At 43.2% G+C, this 16,309-nt stretch overlaps 1 protein-coding gene across 1 annotated transcript in view; it reads left to right on the top strand.

Moving 5' to 3' along the window:
• Spock1 (SPARC (osteonectin), cwcv and kazal like domains proteoglycan 1) overlaps positions 1–16,309 on the top strand; it is a 490,594-nt gene that overhangs the window by 347,118 nt on the left and 127,167 nt on the right. The window contains exon 5 of the mRNA XM_074058856.1: positions 12,411–12,537. Coding sequence (XP_073914957.1) covers positions 12,411–12,537 — 127 coding nt within the window. The remainder of the gene's footprint in view (positions 1–12,410; positions 12,538–16,309) is intronic.

Below are 16,309 nucleotides of genomic sequence, written 5' to 3'. Positions count from 1 at the left end.
GGGTTGTTTTTTTTTTTCTGAGTAACTTCTACACATTGGTCCAGGTTCTATTCGGAATAGCATTGTGGCACACTGGCACAATTGTGCCAACTCATTCTTGAGCATTTTGTCTCTACATGGAAGTTAATTGGGTATCCCTCTGACCATAGCCCAAAGGGGTCAGTGATAAAGAACTACAGTATGCATACAAGCAGCCAGAAACCCAGGGCAGTGTCTGGAAATAAGGGTGGGGCTGCCTAAGACATTCCCAGAAAGACATGGCATGTGACCAGCCCCCTTAGCAAGAGTGGGAAGATACTGTCAGAAGGTAAGTGCAACAAAACCAAGGGAGCTAAGCTTAGTTGGCCACTCATCCAGAAAATTCCCTACCAGTGAGAGCCATAGAAACAAGAATGAGCTTACTTGAGGTTCCATCTTCTCTCTTCCAACACTGACTGTCAGGAATGCTTTCAGAGCAAGGAACAAGTTATGATGCTGATCTGGGTGCACCTGCCCCCCGCTTTTGCTGAGTAACCCAGAGATGACGGCTTGTGAATGATGGTGTTCTGCCCAAACTCTCCAGATGCCACTGTCAGTATCTAGCTTGTCCTTAAACCCATCCTAAAAACCATCATGTCCTCATGCCACTTCTGCTGTTTTGCTGACTTGCTCCTTCCTAAGTCAGATCCCATGCAGCCCTCCTAGAACCCATTCTTTGCTGCTGGTGCCTAGAAAACAAATACTGGTGGTTTTTTTCCCTTGCATACATGGATCCCGTGATAATTAATTGCCCCCCAAGAAATGCAAGCAAATGCTTTCTAAGATTATAACAGCAAACCCATGGTGGAATTGCACACACACACACACACACACACACACGCACACACGCACGCACGCACGCACGCACCCCTGAGCTTACATACTCTTAGGCAGAAGTTGTGTTAACAAAACCCCAGTCGTGAAGAGGCGGGATTATGAGTGCTTAGGGAGGGGACACTAAATGACATTTTCAGCACTGGGCTTGCTTGATTATTATTTGCTTTTTTTACCAATTAGTGTGGCCATTGCTAAAGATTTCCTTTAAGGTCTCAGGGCTCGAGATGGACCTCTCTTTATTAGGCCAGTGAACAAATAAGAGCGACACAACAAGAAAGCAAGCCATAATGGCTGAGGTCAGTGGGTAAAAGGAGCAATTTCTTTTCGGTCCCCTGTTAGGAAGAAATAGATTTTTAAAGCAGAGTGCATCACTAACGGTTGTCCTAAGGGAATAAGGAAAGCGCAACCGTTTGTTTATATTTCCCTAATAGCTTGCTATTATACTGCTGGCTTGGCAATTTTCCTTAACAAAGCAGAATTTTAGTTGGGAGTGAGTGAGTGAGTGAGTGAATGAGAGCAGGCCCCAGCGGTCATACTTGTCAACAAATTACACTTTAAGTTAAAACCCCACTAGTCTCTGCCTTACAGGGCCTCTTGCTGCCACTGGCTATGGTCTGTCACTATCTTAATGGAAGGTGATTTCAGATAGTCTCCAACCAGTTAGTGGCATTTGCATACTCAGAATAGCCTGCTGATCTTCATGATCAGGTCAGGAAATGAGTTTGAGGCTGGAGATCCTTTTGACCAGGGTTCCTGGAGATACATATTTGGTTTCAAGTCTAAAGAAACCTTGATTCAAGTAATGTCCGAAAATGTCCAAAAATCGCCAGAGACTGGATTGTAATGAAGCATGTTAGTTCCTTTTCTTCCGCCTTTTACCCATTGACTGCACAGTTTGCTCTTAGCTCTCTTAAATATAGAATGACTTTAGGGATTCTTGGAATTAACAACATATTTCTTGACATACAGAGATTTTCCTGGAGAAATTAGCAATTTGTGAGTCTTTAGTGGCTTAGATTATGAATAAGAACGAAACCAGTAAGGTAACATGTCTTCTGAGTAAATTCAGCTATTCAGAGAACCTAAATGTCATTATCTTTCATTTTTTCGGTGGGACTGGGGTTTGAACTAAATATCATTATTCTTAATCATAACCTAACGTATGTTATAGGAAGTACATTTAATACAACACTAGTTTTATCTTTGATCTTTTTGCTCAGTCTCTGGCACAGAGTATATATAAAACATGTTTATTGAAAAGGTAAAGACTATCTCTAGACTCCTAACCACGTTTGGAATGTTTATGCCTTCAGTTTTGATAACTTTGTTTAAACAGTTTCTCAAAATGTTAAGGCAAAAATGTAATCTGGACAGGGTAGGTTCTACCTTGTCCCCACTGAAACTTCTGAAGGCTGTTCAGGGAGCTTCTATCTAGGTGAACTCCTTTTTTAAGCCCTCCTTCTTACACCTAGGGGATGTTTCTTCAATTCTGACACCTTGGGCTTCCTTAAAAATTTCTAGAGAGATGGGGGTTGGCAAATAGTTGTGAGTTCAGCAACATGTTCATCCTTAAAAACTCTGAAAATGCATTTCTCTTTTAGATGTTAAGCCAATTAGCCAACAACGCATGGTTATATGAGAATCAAACCACAGAAAGACATAGAGACTCATGAAGACAAAGGTCTGTTTTTCATGCCCTCAGTCCTGTCTCTCCTGTCTTGCTGGGGTTTCATGTATGTTGTCTTATTCATTTTCAGTTTATTTATACAGCCACAGATGTAATGGTGTTTTTGGAAATTGTCCTTTAGAGCTATTGTCTCCCCTCATCTGTGAAGAGTAGATGCTTTCCCAGCTAACTTGGCCATTCTGCAACCCAAGTGGAGAGAGGTCATGGGGTCCAGAGTTGAAATGAGCCTTAGCCTAGAGGTTGACATTTGGGTGCATCCAGAGAGATGTTCACACTTTTGGAATTGTACACACATCAGGGAACTCCAGTTCTGCTCTAAAACTTTGAAATGTGCTCTTTGCTTGTGATCTGAAGGTGCCTTAGGAATCTGGCTCAAGGCTGGTTTGGTAGCATGACTGGGGGCTAATGGACTTTGCTCTGTAACCTGCTCGTCTCTCCTGTCATGTCTAAGCCTTAATCTGGGAGGCATTGTGACCTTCACCCTCCTCACTTGGACCAACTGAGATGGGTTGAAGCCACATAAGGGCGCTGGATTTCCTGCAGTCACCTCCCAGCTGGAGTCAGTGGGTGTCCATCACCCCATGCCTGGGACTCACCTCTTGAGTGGCTCCTTTCCATTGTCCCAGGTGTGTCTTTTCTGCTCATTCTCCCCAGTATCTCCCCATGTTCACCTATAACTTTTCTCCTTCTTGGGACTTTGGAGGAGTAAATGATACCATTTATGTAAAGGGTTTAAAACATTATAGGAGCTTATCATATGCCTTGTTAGTTATCACTATAGGAGGAGGAGTATCAGCAGCAGTATAGTAAGTCCTTAATGAATGCGTAGCTGCTCTTGTCATCATTACATGTTTGTCCTTTTTTATTTCAAGCTTCCCCAAACAGTTATGTTTTCTGTGCCCCTAAGTACTCAGCAGCACTTGATACACTACATGGCAGAGGTAATTGTTTTCTTTCTGCAAATCCCTTTGTCTTGGTAGGAAAATTTGACTCTCTTTGGACAGGATCTTGTGTCTGGGACCTTCTTCATTTGGAAAAACAGGGCATTCTTGAGCCCACTCAAGAGTCTGTCACGTGGGAGCCTGTCTCTTTCATAAGGGTGGCTTTTGTAAATGACACAGGCTATTATGTTCTTCCTGTGTAATTTTATGACTTGGTATAATGACTGAAATAACCCTAACAACTGAAGAATTATAGCATCATTTTACATGACAGATTATTTCAGTGGTTAACATGTTTTTCATTTCAATTAACATTCATTATTTTGTTTCTGGTTCAAAATAGCCACCATGTCAATGCTCTGAATATCTTCCATCTCTGTTTTAGAAGCAATTAGTTTTGATTTTGCAAACAAATTCAATTTTAGTTTTGAATGGGCAGTTTGATATTAACATGAAAATAAAATGCATACAATCCTTTTATGCCAGCAAACAAACACTATTATTATTGAGAAAGGATTATTCATTGATGGATTCTGCACGCCTCCTAGCTGACAAGGCTGTCTTAGAGATCTGAGGAGAGAACAAAAACAGGACAGAAAAACGGAACATGAGACTGAGCCTGGTTATGTAAGCCTCAGTTTTTGCACCTGTCAAATGGAGTAGTGATGGCATCTACACTCAGAGTGTTGTTGTGTGTAAGGACTCAGGGAGATGCAGTTAGGGCTTCTAGACTGGCACGAGGAGGTTAAGCAAAGCAAGTGGAGTGCCACCACTATTATTCATTACCTGGAATTGCTTTATTCTTCCACCAGCTGTTAACATGCAGAGTAAAACAGTTCTATCTCAACTTAGGCAAACATGGTGGAATGCACAGGGGAAACAGCAAAATGAATGACTTTTCTTCAATTGCTAAGAGAAAAAAGTCAATGATTCTCTGTTTATTTTTAGCAGAAACCCATTCCCACACTGCTCTCTCACTGTTAAAAAATTTTGAGACAGATTGTTGAATTTCATCTAGCAGGATTGCATCATGAAATTTACTCTGCACGTGTATTTATTGCTGAACAAATTACTCTGTTCTGCCACCTTCTTGCTGTGAGCCCTGACTATGGCAGCACTCTGCCAAGGTCAAGTGAGTTTGTGGGTCACAACTGATGTCATCAAAGACTCCCTTGGTGTCCCCTGTAGAGAGGCATCAGAGTTGGTGATGGGGGCATAGCTGAGTGGCGAGCACAAGGACCCAGTTGAAAGCAGCAGACAACACTGCCATGTGGAGCTGGAGGTTTAGGGTGGCATGTCCAGGAACCAGGACAGGAATGGCAGGAAGAAAGTTGACATGACTGGTCAGCTGTTCCTGCATGTCCCCATTAGCATCTTATAATAATGTGATTGGAGCCACTGACAGTTGTTCATGTACTAATGAATATTAGTACATCGATTTGCACAATATATTCTATGTTTTATTTACAGGCCTGGCAAGGTGGCTCAGGCCTATAATCTTAGCTACTCAGGAAGTGGAGATCAGGAGGATCGAGGTTCAAGACCAGCCGAGCAAAATCATGGGACCCTATTAAAAAAGAACTAACCCCTGTTAGAATAGCCATCATCAGCAACACCACCAACAGGTATTGGTGAGGATGTGGGGAAAAAGGAACCCTCTTACACTGTTGGTGGGAATGTAAACTAGTACAACCACTCTGGAAAAAAATTTGGAGGCTACTTAAAAAGCTAGACATTGATCTACCATTTGATCCAGCAATACCACTCTTGGGGATATACCCAAAAGCTGTGACACAGGTTCCTCCAGAGGCACCTGCACACCCATGTTTATTGCGGCACTATTCACAATAGCCAAGTTATGGAAACAGCCAAGATGCCCCACCACTGATGAATGGATTAAGAAAATGTGGTATCTATACACAATGGAATTTTATGCAGCCATGAAGAAGAACGAAATGTTATCATTTGCTGGCAAATGGATGGAATTGGAGAACATCATTCTGAGTGAGGTTAGCCTGGCCCAAAAGACCAAAAATCGTATGTTCTCCCTCATATGTGGACATTAGATCAAGGGCAAACACAACAAGGGGATTGGACTTCAAGCACATGATAAAAGCGAGAGCACACAAGGGAGGGGTGAGGATAGGTAAGACACCTAAAAAACTAGCTAGCATTTGTTGCCCTTAACGCAGAGAAACTAAAGCAGATACCTTAAAAGCAACTGAGGCCAATAGGAAAAGGGGACCAGGAACTAGAGAAAAAGTTAGATCAAAAAGAATTAACCTAGAAGGTAACACACATGCACAGGAAATCAATGTGAGTCAATGCCCTGTATAGCTATCCTTATCTCAACCAGCAAAAACCCTTGTTCCTTCCTATTATTGCTTATAGTCTCTCTTCAACAAAATTAGAAATAAGGGCAAAATAGTTTCTGCTGGGTATTGAGGGGGTGGGGAGGAGAGGGAGGGGGCAAAGTGGGTGGTAAGGGAGGGGGTGGGAGCAGGGGGGAGAAATGACCCAAGCCTTGTATGCACATATGAATAATAAAAGAAAAAAATTAAAATTAAAATTAAAAAAAAAGATGAATGGAAAAAGAAAAAAAAAAAACTAAAAGCAAAAAGGACTGAAGGTGTGGCTCAAGTGGTAGAGCATCTGCCTAGCAAGTGTGAATGCCTGAGTTCAAACCTCCCAGAAGTGCCAAAATAATAGAAATCCTTAAGTTGACAATATTAATATGTGACCATGTAGTCCTTTAAACTTGTAAGAAGATCTGGACTGTATTGTTTGAGCCTTACCCACTAGTATTGGTTAATCGTTTCCAGTATTTGAATGTTCACTCAAGTCTACATTTCATTATATGTACCAGTAAAGGTGATGTTTCTCACTTAGTAACAACAACAATAAAACATGTAAAATATAGCAAACAATACTGAAAATCTGGCCAGGCATAGTGGTCCAGGCCTATAAACCCAGCATTTAGGAGGAAGAAACCAGAGGAAGGCAAATTCAAAGGTAGCCTGAGCTATACAGCAAGACTTTGTTACAACAAACAAACAAACAACAACAAAAACTTTTTAAAAAAACAGAAAAACTGGTTATCTCAGGAACTTTTGAGAATTCCTGGGAATTCTGATTTTTCTTTTAAAATCCTGGGGTGGGGGCAGTCTGATGGCTAAAGTGTGGGAATCTTCCTGTTCACTATGCACAAGAGAGCTCCCTCCACTCACTTCTCAGCTGTATCTAGAATTGTCTGTATTTACTAATTTTTATTTATTTGGGGGGAGTCTGAATTAGGTTTTCTATAAATAATAGTCTGTTGAATTTTTATTGCTTTATCTTCTTGTTCATAGTAATAATTCACAGAAATAAAAGGATAAAGTTCTCAATGTCCAAATTAATAAATTCACTTACCTTAAGCAAGTTCATGTGTCAAGGACCAATCATATATCCAATACCAGGGACATAAAAATGATGAAGACCCAGTTGCTGCTGGGGGTGGTGGTCATGGCTATAATCCCTGTACTCATAAGTGTGAGACATGACTATATAACCAGACCTTGTCTAAAAAAGAAATGAAAAGGTCCTGGAGGAGTACTTATTACACTAAGGAAAATGGACACAAAAGGACTACCTCACACTACAGTTAACATCACCACCAGGTCTGTGAAAGGTATAATGTTGGTATGAACATTGTCAAGAAGAACCATGCTATGCAGATAGAAAGCAGTTGTCAAGTCCTGAGAGTGGAATTTGCATGGTGCATGGAAGAGACACTTAGGTGGTCAATATGGCTGGCTAGAGATAGAATCAGTAGGACTGAGTGGTGGGCAAGGTGGTAAGGGCAATGAGGGAGGTGTCCAGACTGGGCTCCCAGGCTTTCAGCCTGCAAGTTCCCATGTTCTATAATGGGAGTCTTTTAGTATTCAGTTGAGTGGTATCAAGGTGCTGGCTTGGAATGTGACCTGGTCAGAGAGCTCATAGGGCCATGGAGGAGCAAACATGCAGCTCTCTACCCATGGAGGGGCCCAAGATGCATTGTGAGGAGGTGCTATTTAAGCTGGCCTTGAAGAAAGGAGGGTGGAGGAGAGAAATGCAAGTTGGGATGTAGGTATGTGAGATTGAAGAAAAGGCCACTTGATGGTATAGAGGCACTAAGGTCCTGTTGGGCTCTGGAAAATACCTAAAAGTGGCTGGAGCAAAAATTGGTGGTGGTCATGGAGTGTGTGTGTGTGTGTGTGTGTGTATGTGTGTGTGTGTGTGTGTGTGTGTGTGTGTGTGTGTGTGTGTGTGTGTGTGTTGGAAATGGGATTAGGGCAAACAGCCTGTGGAGGCAGACTGGGCAATTTAACACCAAAACTCAGACTAGAGTATGCCCTGGGAGGCCAGGGAGAAGTAGAGGTTTCCAAGTATGGGAGTCACATGATCACATTAATGCTGAAGAATCATCCTTCTCTTTCAAAAACATAAATGCTGGGAGATTTGGTAGACCTTTAAAAAGGGATTAAGACTAAGTAGTTTAACAAAGAAATAGGAAATTACCACGATGTACTGGTTGTCTGTTTTGTCTCCTGTGGAGGGCTTGTAGCTTGGAATTTTCTGTCTGATACCATCAGCCTGTAGGAGGTAGTACATCCCTCAGCCCAGCTAGCCTGAGATGGAGTCACTTTAATGGCCAAGGAGACGGGAGATGTGACCTACCTCAAATTTGTGTGTCACCACAGTTGATGAATGTCTGTAACACCGGGCATAGCAATACCATCAAGACAACTTCCTTGGATTTCACTCTTCATTGATTCAAGAGTTGAAATATTTGAGTTAGAAATCTTGGTCCCTTGCCTCAGCTGGGCTGGTTATTTTTATGATTTGCACTGAACTGTGGGAATTGAAATACACACAAGATTGCCAGTGAAGTTATGCCTTCTTGGCTCACATATACTTGTATATAACTTTACATATGTAAATCCTAGACAGAGACCCTCTCCACTAGAGTCCTATATAGTAGAAGCAAGGAACCCTGGGTTTGCCCCAATATTACAGATATTCTTGTTTCTTTAGAACTGAGAAAATTTAGAATGGCTTAGCTTTTTTACCAAAATCCCCAAGGCACTCTAGGAAAGGCCAAAGGTAGTTCTACCTGGAACACGATCCATAACCACCTGCCACTGAGTGCTGAGCTCACTCCTCTTCAGCTAGAGAGCTAGGGGCCAGTATTTCAAGGGAGCACTAGTTGTAAAATTGAACTCTGGTAATGAAGGTACAGATCCCAGACAGGAGATGAAACTGGTCCTAGATCAGTGTAGTAATTTCCTGGATAAATATATGCAATGTGACCACCATATGTCGCAGTGATGCAACAAGTCATTTTCCCTCTGCATCTCTAATACCTCAGTTATAAAATAAAGTTGCTGGCCTTGATTAGTTTTAAGGTGTTTTCTGGTTCTGGCCTCCTGTGATTTTGTGGTTAACTGTGGAATGACCACTATGCAGTCAGTACATAGGGGATAAGCCAGGGATGTATTAAGCATCCAAGAGGCACCGGCTTCACTGCCTTGCTTCCCCTTAATAAACTTAATTTAATGGTGAAGTTGAGGCCCAGAACCAGAGAGCACTTGTCATTAGCAGGTGATTGATAGCTTGTTCCATCTTTTTCTCCAAGCCATTGGTTCAATGTTCACGTCTTCCTCCCCTATCTTTTGCTGAGCTCCCTTACACTTCATTTCTCTGAAACATCATTGCACATGGTCATGTTTGCTCCAGAAAAGCTGCCATTCTTTGGACTTCATGGTTCCTTTCTAGAAACTTTAGACAAGAGTTGCTTTAGCCATTGATCTACCATTCGATCCAGCAATACCACTCTTGGGGATATACCCAAAAGACTGTGACACAGGTTACTCCAGAGGCACCTGCACACCCATGTTTATTGTAGCACTATTCACAATAGCCAAGTTATGGAAACAGCCAAGATGCCCCACCACTGACGAATGGATTAAGAAAATGTGGTATCTATACACAATGGAATTTTATGCAGCCATGAAGAAGAATGAAATGTTACCATTCGCTGGCAAATGGATGGAATTGGAGAACATCATTCTGAATGAGGTTAGCCTGGCCCAAAAGACCAAAAATTGTATGTTCTCCCTCATATGTGGACATTAGATCAAGGGCAAATACAACAAGGGGATTGGACTTCGAGCACATGATAAAAGCGAGAGCACACAAGGGAGGGGTGAGGATAGGTAAGACACCTAAAAAACTAGCTAGCGTTTGTTGCCCTTAACGCAGAGAAACTAAAGCAGATACCTTAAAAGCAACTGAGGCCAATAAGAAAAGGGGACCAGGAACTAGAGAAAAAGTTAGATCAAAAAGAATTAACCTAGAAGGTAACACACACACACAGGAAATCAATGTGAGTCAACTCCCTGTATAGCTATCCTTATCTCAACCAGCAAAAACCCTGTTCCTTCCTATTATTGCTTATACTCTCTCTTCAACAAAATTAGAGATAAGGGCAAAATAGTTTCCGCTGGGTATTGAGGGGATGTGGGGAGAGGAAGGGGGCAAAGTGGGTGGTAAGGGAGGGGGTGGAAGCAGGGGGGAGAAATGATCCAAGCCTTGTATGCACATATGAATAATAAAATAAAAAAAATTTAAAAAAAAGAGTTGCTTTAGCCATGTGGGGACTGCCCCAAGAGAGGGGCTACCAGATGCAGGAATTTCTTCTGATTCATTATCAGTGTCAGACAATCTGCTGTGCGAGTAATGATGAATGTGTGGTGTTCTTCAAACAGAATCATATACCCTAAGATTAACTGCGTGCTAACAGCCTGCTCCTCTGCTACATGAAGTCCCACCTAATGTCACTTTGCCAGTAGTCCAGACCAGACTGGAAAAGGGTAAAGCATGTCTGGTGAAGGATAATAAGAAGACCTCAAATCCATGTGATCTATAAAATCAAATGATAGGTTTATTTTTTAAATTCCAGATAGAGAGGCAAGGCTAACATTGGTAGCCACTGTAGTAGCAGGGATGCATTGGAGAGGGGCACACACACACAAGGAATGTTTAAGATTAGCACATATTAATTGTACAAAGGGGTTTCATTGTAATATTTCCATCCATGCATAAAATGTATTTGATCGAATTCACCCCCTCTGTTACTCCTAGAAGAATTTTGTAGCTGGTATTCTGGGAAGGGCCAGAAAGAGAGTTATCATTGGACACTCTGCAGGTGTGGATACCACTCTAGATCTTCTCATCAGTTCAGATCCTCAATTCAGGCAATACTCTGCCCTTCTTTGTGTTTCAGTGTTTCCCTTCAGTAAAACAGGCAAGTTGGATTAGATGACCCTGAAGGACTCTTGTGGGACTTTCTTCTCTGGAAAGGCTCGGCAGTGTATCCTCCTCAGCCTGGTTCTCCAGTTGCTCCAAGGGCTGTGCCCTGAGTATTCACTCATCCTATTTGATGTCTCTCTATAATGTAGTTCTGCAAACATACCTTCTTCCTCTTACTGCCTCCCTCAAATTGCTGGGGCAGGTGTAAGGTAGGAAAGGAACCAATCTGCTGCCGATTGCTTTGTTCATATTCTTTCTTGCTCACTTACTCTCATTTAGAAGAAGGTAGGTTACCTGAGACACCAATCCTGAATTCCTGGGGGACTGAAGCATCATTCCTCGCCTGATAGAAAAGATATCCTTCTTTGGGACCCAGGATTTGTTGTGGGAAATTGAAGGACCTCCAAGACTAGGGCCTAAAGATCAATTATACTTCTATGGTAGTGGTAATTTCCTTCTCTATACTGTCATCTACTGGGGTAAACAGTAGCATAGTAATTACTACCATTTTTTTTTGCTTCCTGTTTTGTGGGCACTGAATCTTTATACACATCAGCTAATTAGTCATCATAACTGCCACTTGTCTCAAGTTTACAGATGAGGAAACTGAGGTTTGCAGGGTTCAATCTCTTACCAAGGTCACACCGTGAATAAGTGGCAGAACTGAGTTTGAACTTGTGTTTTCTGACTTCAGAGTCTACATGCTAACCACCTTGCAGGACTGCCAGTGCAAAACACTTCAAGGGCACCATAATTGCTTGATTGATCGGCAACCTAGAGTTACTTGTCCTGAACCCAAAGGTTCAGCCCCACAGCAATGGGTGTTGGTACAAGTGTTTGCTGGGAGGTTGAGTGTGGCTCAGGGAGGAAGGGGGGCAGTAGCTGTAGGCCTTTATTTCAGTACTTTATGATACAGAGATGGGGTTACTTCTTTGGACACAAGCCACCCTAATGGTGCCATTTGTCATTATGACAAAGGTTAGAATGGGAAAACTGGAGCTGCGACGAAAAGGAGAATTCTGATGATTTTAACAGTTGGAAGTGACATCACCTCAGAGCCTCTATCAAGTGGCAAATTGGAAACTGGGTTGAAATTGCTTAAGATATATCCAGAGATCATTTTCTACATCTGTGGTAAAGTCTGTCACTGTGTTTGGAGATGCATTTCTGTCTAAAGTGCTCACAGAGTAGCCTGTGTATCACCCTAAAGAAGGAGCTCTGGGAAGCTACTTTGGGCACCTGTGATATGACACACCTGGCATTGGAGCTGATGAAGCCACAGTCCTTATCATTCCTTTAAAATGCATTGTGAATTTCTTTCCATGTCAATAAGCAATGTTTTAGAACATTTTAATGGCTACACCATTTTTCTTGACTTCACTGTTAGGTGGAACCCAAGCTTTTGAGACAAAATCTTTGGCTTCCTATCAGTGAGCTAGAATAAATGGGTATCGTGTCTAGGGACCCTCAGGATCCTCCTGTCTGTTGGAGGAGTGCTACATTTACATATTTGGCCTTGTACTCTGGGAACCTGGATGGAAAACCAATGAGAACCAAGCTTCAGCTAACTTATCCCCTCTTCTTCTCATTCTTAGGCAAAAGAAGGGGAATGTGGTCCACAAACACTGGGTTGGACCTTCGAATTTGGTCAAGTGCAAGCCCTGTCCTGTGGCACAGTCAGCCATGGTCTGCGGGTCTGATGGCCATACCTACACATCCAAGGTTGGTCTTCATTCTTTTCTTTTTTGTCGTAGAAAATACCCCAAGTCTGCTTGTCAAGTCTCAATGCCCAAAAAAGGGCCTGAGCAGCTCTGGGTCTTGTACTGGTGAAGCTACCATGTGAACAAGCTCAGAGATAGCCTCAGACCAAGAAGGCATACAACATAAAGATGCATAACTATGTATTTGTGTAACTGCTCTGTTTACACTCCTAAGGGGACAGGGTGTGTCTGTGAATGAGATGTGACTCTAGAGGCACCTGGAGAGGTGAAAAAGCACGCTGCTCAGAAGATGCAAATCACATGACTCAGCCAATGGGAGGCAGCAGAAAGAGGGAGGCTGTAGTTGCTGGTTTGTAGTCAGCATGGTGCAGGGAGTAGAGTTCTGCTCTCATCTGCCTTCTTATGCTTCTGTAGAAGGTTCCATTTGCAGAATGGATTTTATGGATAGCAAGTTGCTGTAGGGAACACTTTGGCTGCCTCTGGCCATACTGCTAAATGGGTCTCAGGCCTTTCTGGTACCCCACCCCCTGCCCCTGCAGTCATCCTTTCTGCAGCACAGTTGATGGCTTTTGTTTTTTCTGTGATGCCTACAGACTTTCATACCACAGAGCCTGAATGGGTTGGGAGAACCCTCGAGGCCTGTTGTCCTTAGAGGCTAATCCATATTATTCTGAGGTTGTGAACACTCTCTCCTAGTGGTTTTGTGATGCATAGATCACATTTTTGTTTACTGAAAGTAGAGTTTTATCCTCTTAGATTTACACGTTTTTCTAACAAAACAGGAAGCTAGAAAGTATGTCTGGGTCTGGCTTACACTCAGAGCCCTGTAACTGACTTTAAGGCCTCAGTAGCATAACCATGACATGATCCTTTCCTGTATTCATTCAACAAGTATCATTTGAATCCTTCCTATGCACCAGGCAATGTGCTACATGCTGGTGAAACATAGTAAGAAGAAAAAAGTTGACTCTTCATGGCCAGAGCCAGTAGTTCCTGCCTCTACAACTGCAAACCTGTCTGTGACTTGGAACTTCTCTGTCCAAGGTCATAGCTAGTACATCCTGGCTGAATAGCCCCAGACTACCTCAGCTTAGCTCAACCTGCCATTCCCCTTTCCCTTCTTCTCCTTGACCTCTGACAGCTTATAGGAGGAAGAGTTTACACGTCTGGAATAGTGCACTTATGGGGGACACTGATGAATCATTTTCATCCCCCATTCCCTGAGGCATCATTGTCTTTCACTGAGGCCCAAACGTGAGATGTGTGGACAGTCACTTGGGGGTCCTGATACAATGCAAATTCAGGTGTAGCAGATCTGGGGTGGGCCTGAGATTCTAACAGGTGCCAAGATGAGGTGACAGCCAGGCTGCTGGTACACAGGTTCCAGTCTCTCTACCTCTGTCTGCCCTCCCCAACCTGAGTCCATTCCATACAACAGAAGAGCGGAGGGGGCTGTAGTCATAGTCTGCTTGCGAGTCTCCCCTGCTTAAATACTTCAGAAACTTATCTTGCTTCCAGAATAGTCAGGTCATTGTCATTGGCAAAGACCTCCAGAATCTGACCCATTCCTACTCCAGACTCACTCACAGGGCATATCTTCCGTTTGTTTGGCAGCTACCTACTGAACACTTCCAGTTATTCTAGGTACTGTGCAAGACACAGGGGCTAGGGGAGAACAAAACACACACCACCATTCCTGTTCACTCAGAAGTCTTAGTGTTGTAAGAGAGTCATAAATAAATAAGTAACCAAGTAAACAAATCTTAGTAAGTTCTGCAAAGCTGGTGCTGAGAGAGGGAGAGGTGGCGGGGGGATACAGAGATCTGCTTTATAGAGGTAGTAAGGGAAGATCTCTCTTAGGGGGTTCCTTTAAAGTGAGAGTGGAAAGGGAAAATGTTCCAGATAGAGAGAACACCATGGGTCAGGGCAATAGGCAGCATGATGTGTTTGCAGAACTGAAAAGATGCTCTTGTGGTAAAGGAAGGGGAATGTGGGGCAAGGAGGGGACTCCCATCCAAGTAGTGTAAGAGGGGACATTTAGCACACTGGAAGGCATGGACTTGGTAGAGCAATTCAAGGCTTGAAGGATACTGAGTGTTGCAGTTGTCTTAAGAACCCAAAATTCTGAAGGCAGAGACAACTTGTTTCCACCTCCAGCACACATGCGGTGGCCTAGTGGGTGCTCAGTAAGTACCATTGGCCGGAGAGCAGCTGACAAGGGCTCCAGCTGGGAAAGAATGGGGAATTCTAGTGTGCTTAAGTTTGATTGAATGGAATGGACAGAGTTCAGTGGTTAAGAAAAATAAGCCATCCCTATCCTAGGCCAAGTTGCTCAGCTAAACACCCAGCCTGGGGCTCTGGCAGAGTTAGTGGTTCCATGTTATGCTTCTGTCTTTGCAAAGATCCAGTTTGTGCCGTTCAAATTATTCTCTCCAGCTCTGGATAAACTGCCTGAGACTGGAGATCAGCCATGAGATCTCAGTGAGGGATCAGGGCTCTTTGGGAAAGTGGCATATTGTCACAAACCCTGGGCAAAACCTGCCCTCTTAACTTCAGCACTCATTCACAGAAGGAAGTGAAAATGCCAGCTCTCTGTGACCCCTGAGCTGCAAGGGGCAATAGCAACCTGTCAGATGTGCTGACTTGAAATGCTGTCGGTTTCCTGGGGAATGTCTCTGGAAATGTTGGCCAGCCAAAGCCCCCAGGAGTCTAGACTGTGAAGTTGGCTTTTTGTGTACAGAACATTGCCTGCTTTCAGGTGCTGGTAAATAGTTGGTTTAGGAGACAGGATTAGGATTTAGAAGAAGCCTTCCCAATGATTCTTGGCTCTTTACAGAAGTTTTGACCTCTCTATAGAGCTGGACAGAGTCTGCAAAGGCCTTCTCTAGCAGCATTCCTCTGTGCTGTCAGTGCCTTTCCTGCATCAGGTTGACTAAGATCTAAGTTTATCAGTTCTGCCCAACTCTTTCCCTGGAGCAAAAGAAGCACCTGAGACTGCTTTATCAGAAATTGGGATTCTTTCTCCCGTTCTCCAAATGTGTTCTTCAAGTCAGCTTTCTGTTACTGTGACAAAATAGCTGAGATAATCAACTTATAATAAGGAAAGGTTTGTTTTGGTTCATGGTTTTGGAGGTCTCAGTCCATCATTGTTTGGCCCCATTGATTTGGGCCTATGGTGCCAAGTACATCATGGTGGGAACATACAGCAGAGGAAGCTTTTCACTTCTTGGTGGCCCTGAAGCAAAGAGAAAAGCAGAAAGGGGCTAGGGTTCCAATATTCCCTCCAAGGACATACTCCCAACGACCAGCATTTTTCCATGGAGCCACACCTCCTAAATGTTCCAATAGCTCTCAATAGTGCCAAAGTCTGGGGAACAACCCTTCAACACATGGGACTTTGGGGAACATTCCAGATCCAAGTCATAAAATAGGCCTACTGAGGCCAAAAAGGACAAGACCCATAGCAGAAGTGACACTTGTGGTCTTCTGTCTATGACCTATTCACTTCTACTTGACATCAAAACATGGAATGGGATGGCAGGAGGGGGCACTGGAGAGGAAGATGGTGTTGGTCCTTGGCATCAGTATCCTAGGATCCCATCTTTGGCTCTCTCTTTTTGAATGAGACAGAGCATTTACTTAGTCAAAATCTGTGCACTCAAGACCTCTGAGACAGGGTCCAGTGATGAGTCCCAATGGCATTTCTTCCGGTCAAGCCTCCTACTGGGCCTTTGTATGCATGGCCATTTTACTGAAGTTCAAAATGACACTGG

The sequence above is a fragment of the Castor canadensis genome, chromosome 16 (assembly GCF_047511655.1).
Source record: "Castor canadensis chromosome 16, mCasCan1.hap1v2, whole genome shotgun sequence".
Classification (NCBI taxonomy): Eukaryota; Metazoa; Chordata; class Mammalia; order Rodentia; family Castoridae; genus Castor; species Castor canadensis.
This window is presented reverse-complemented; position numbering and strand designations above follow the sequence as displayed.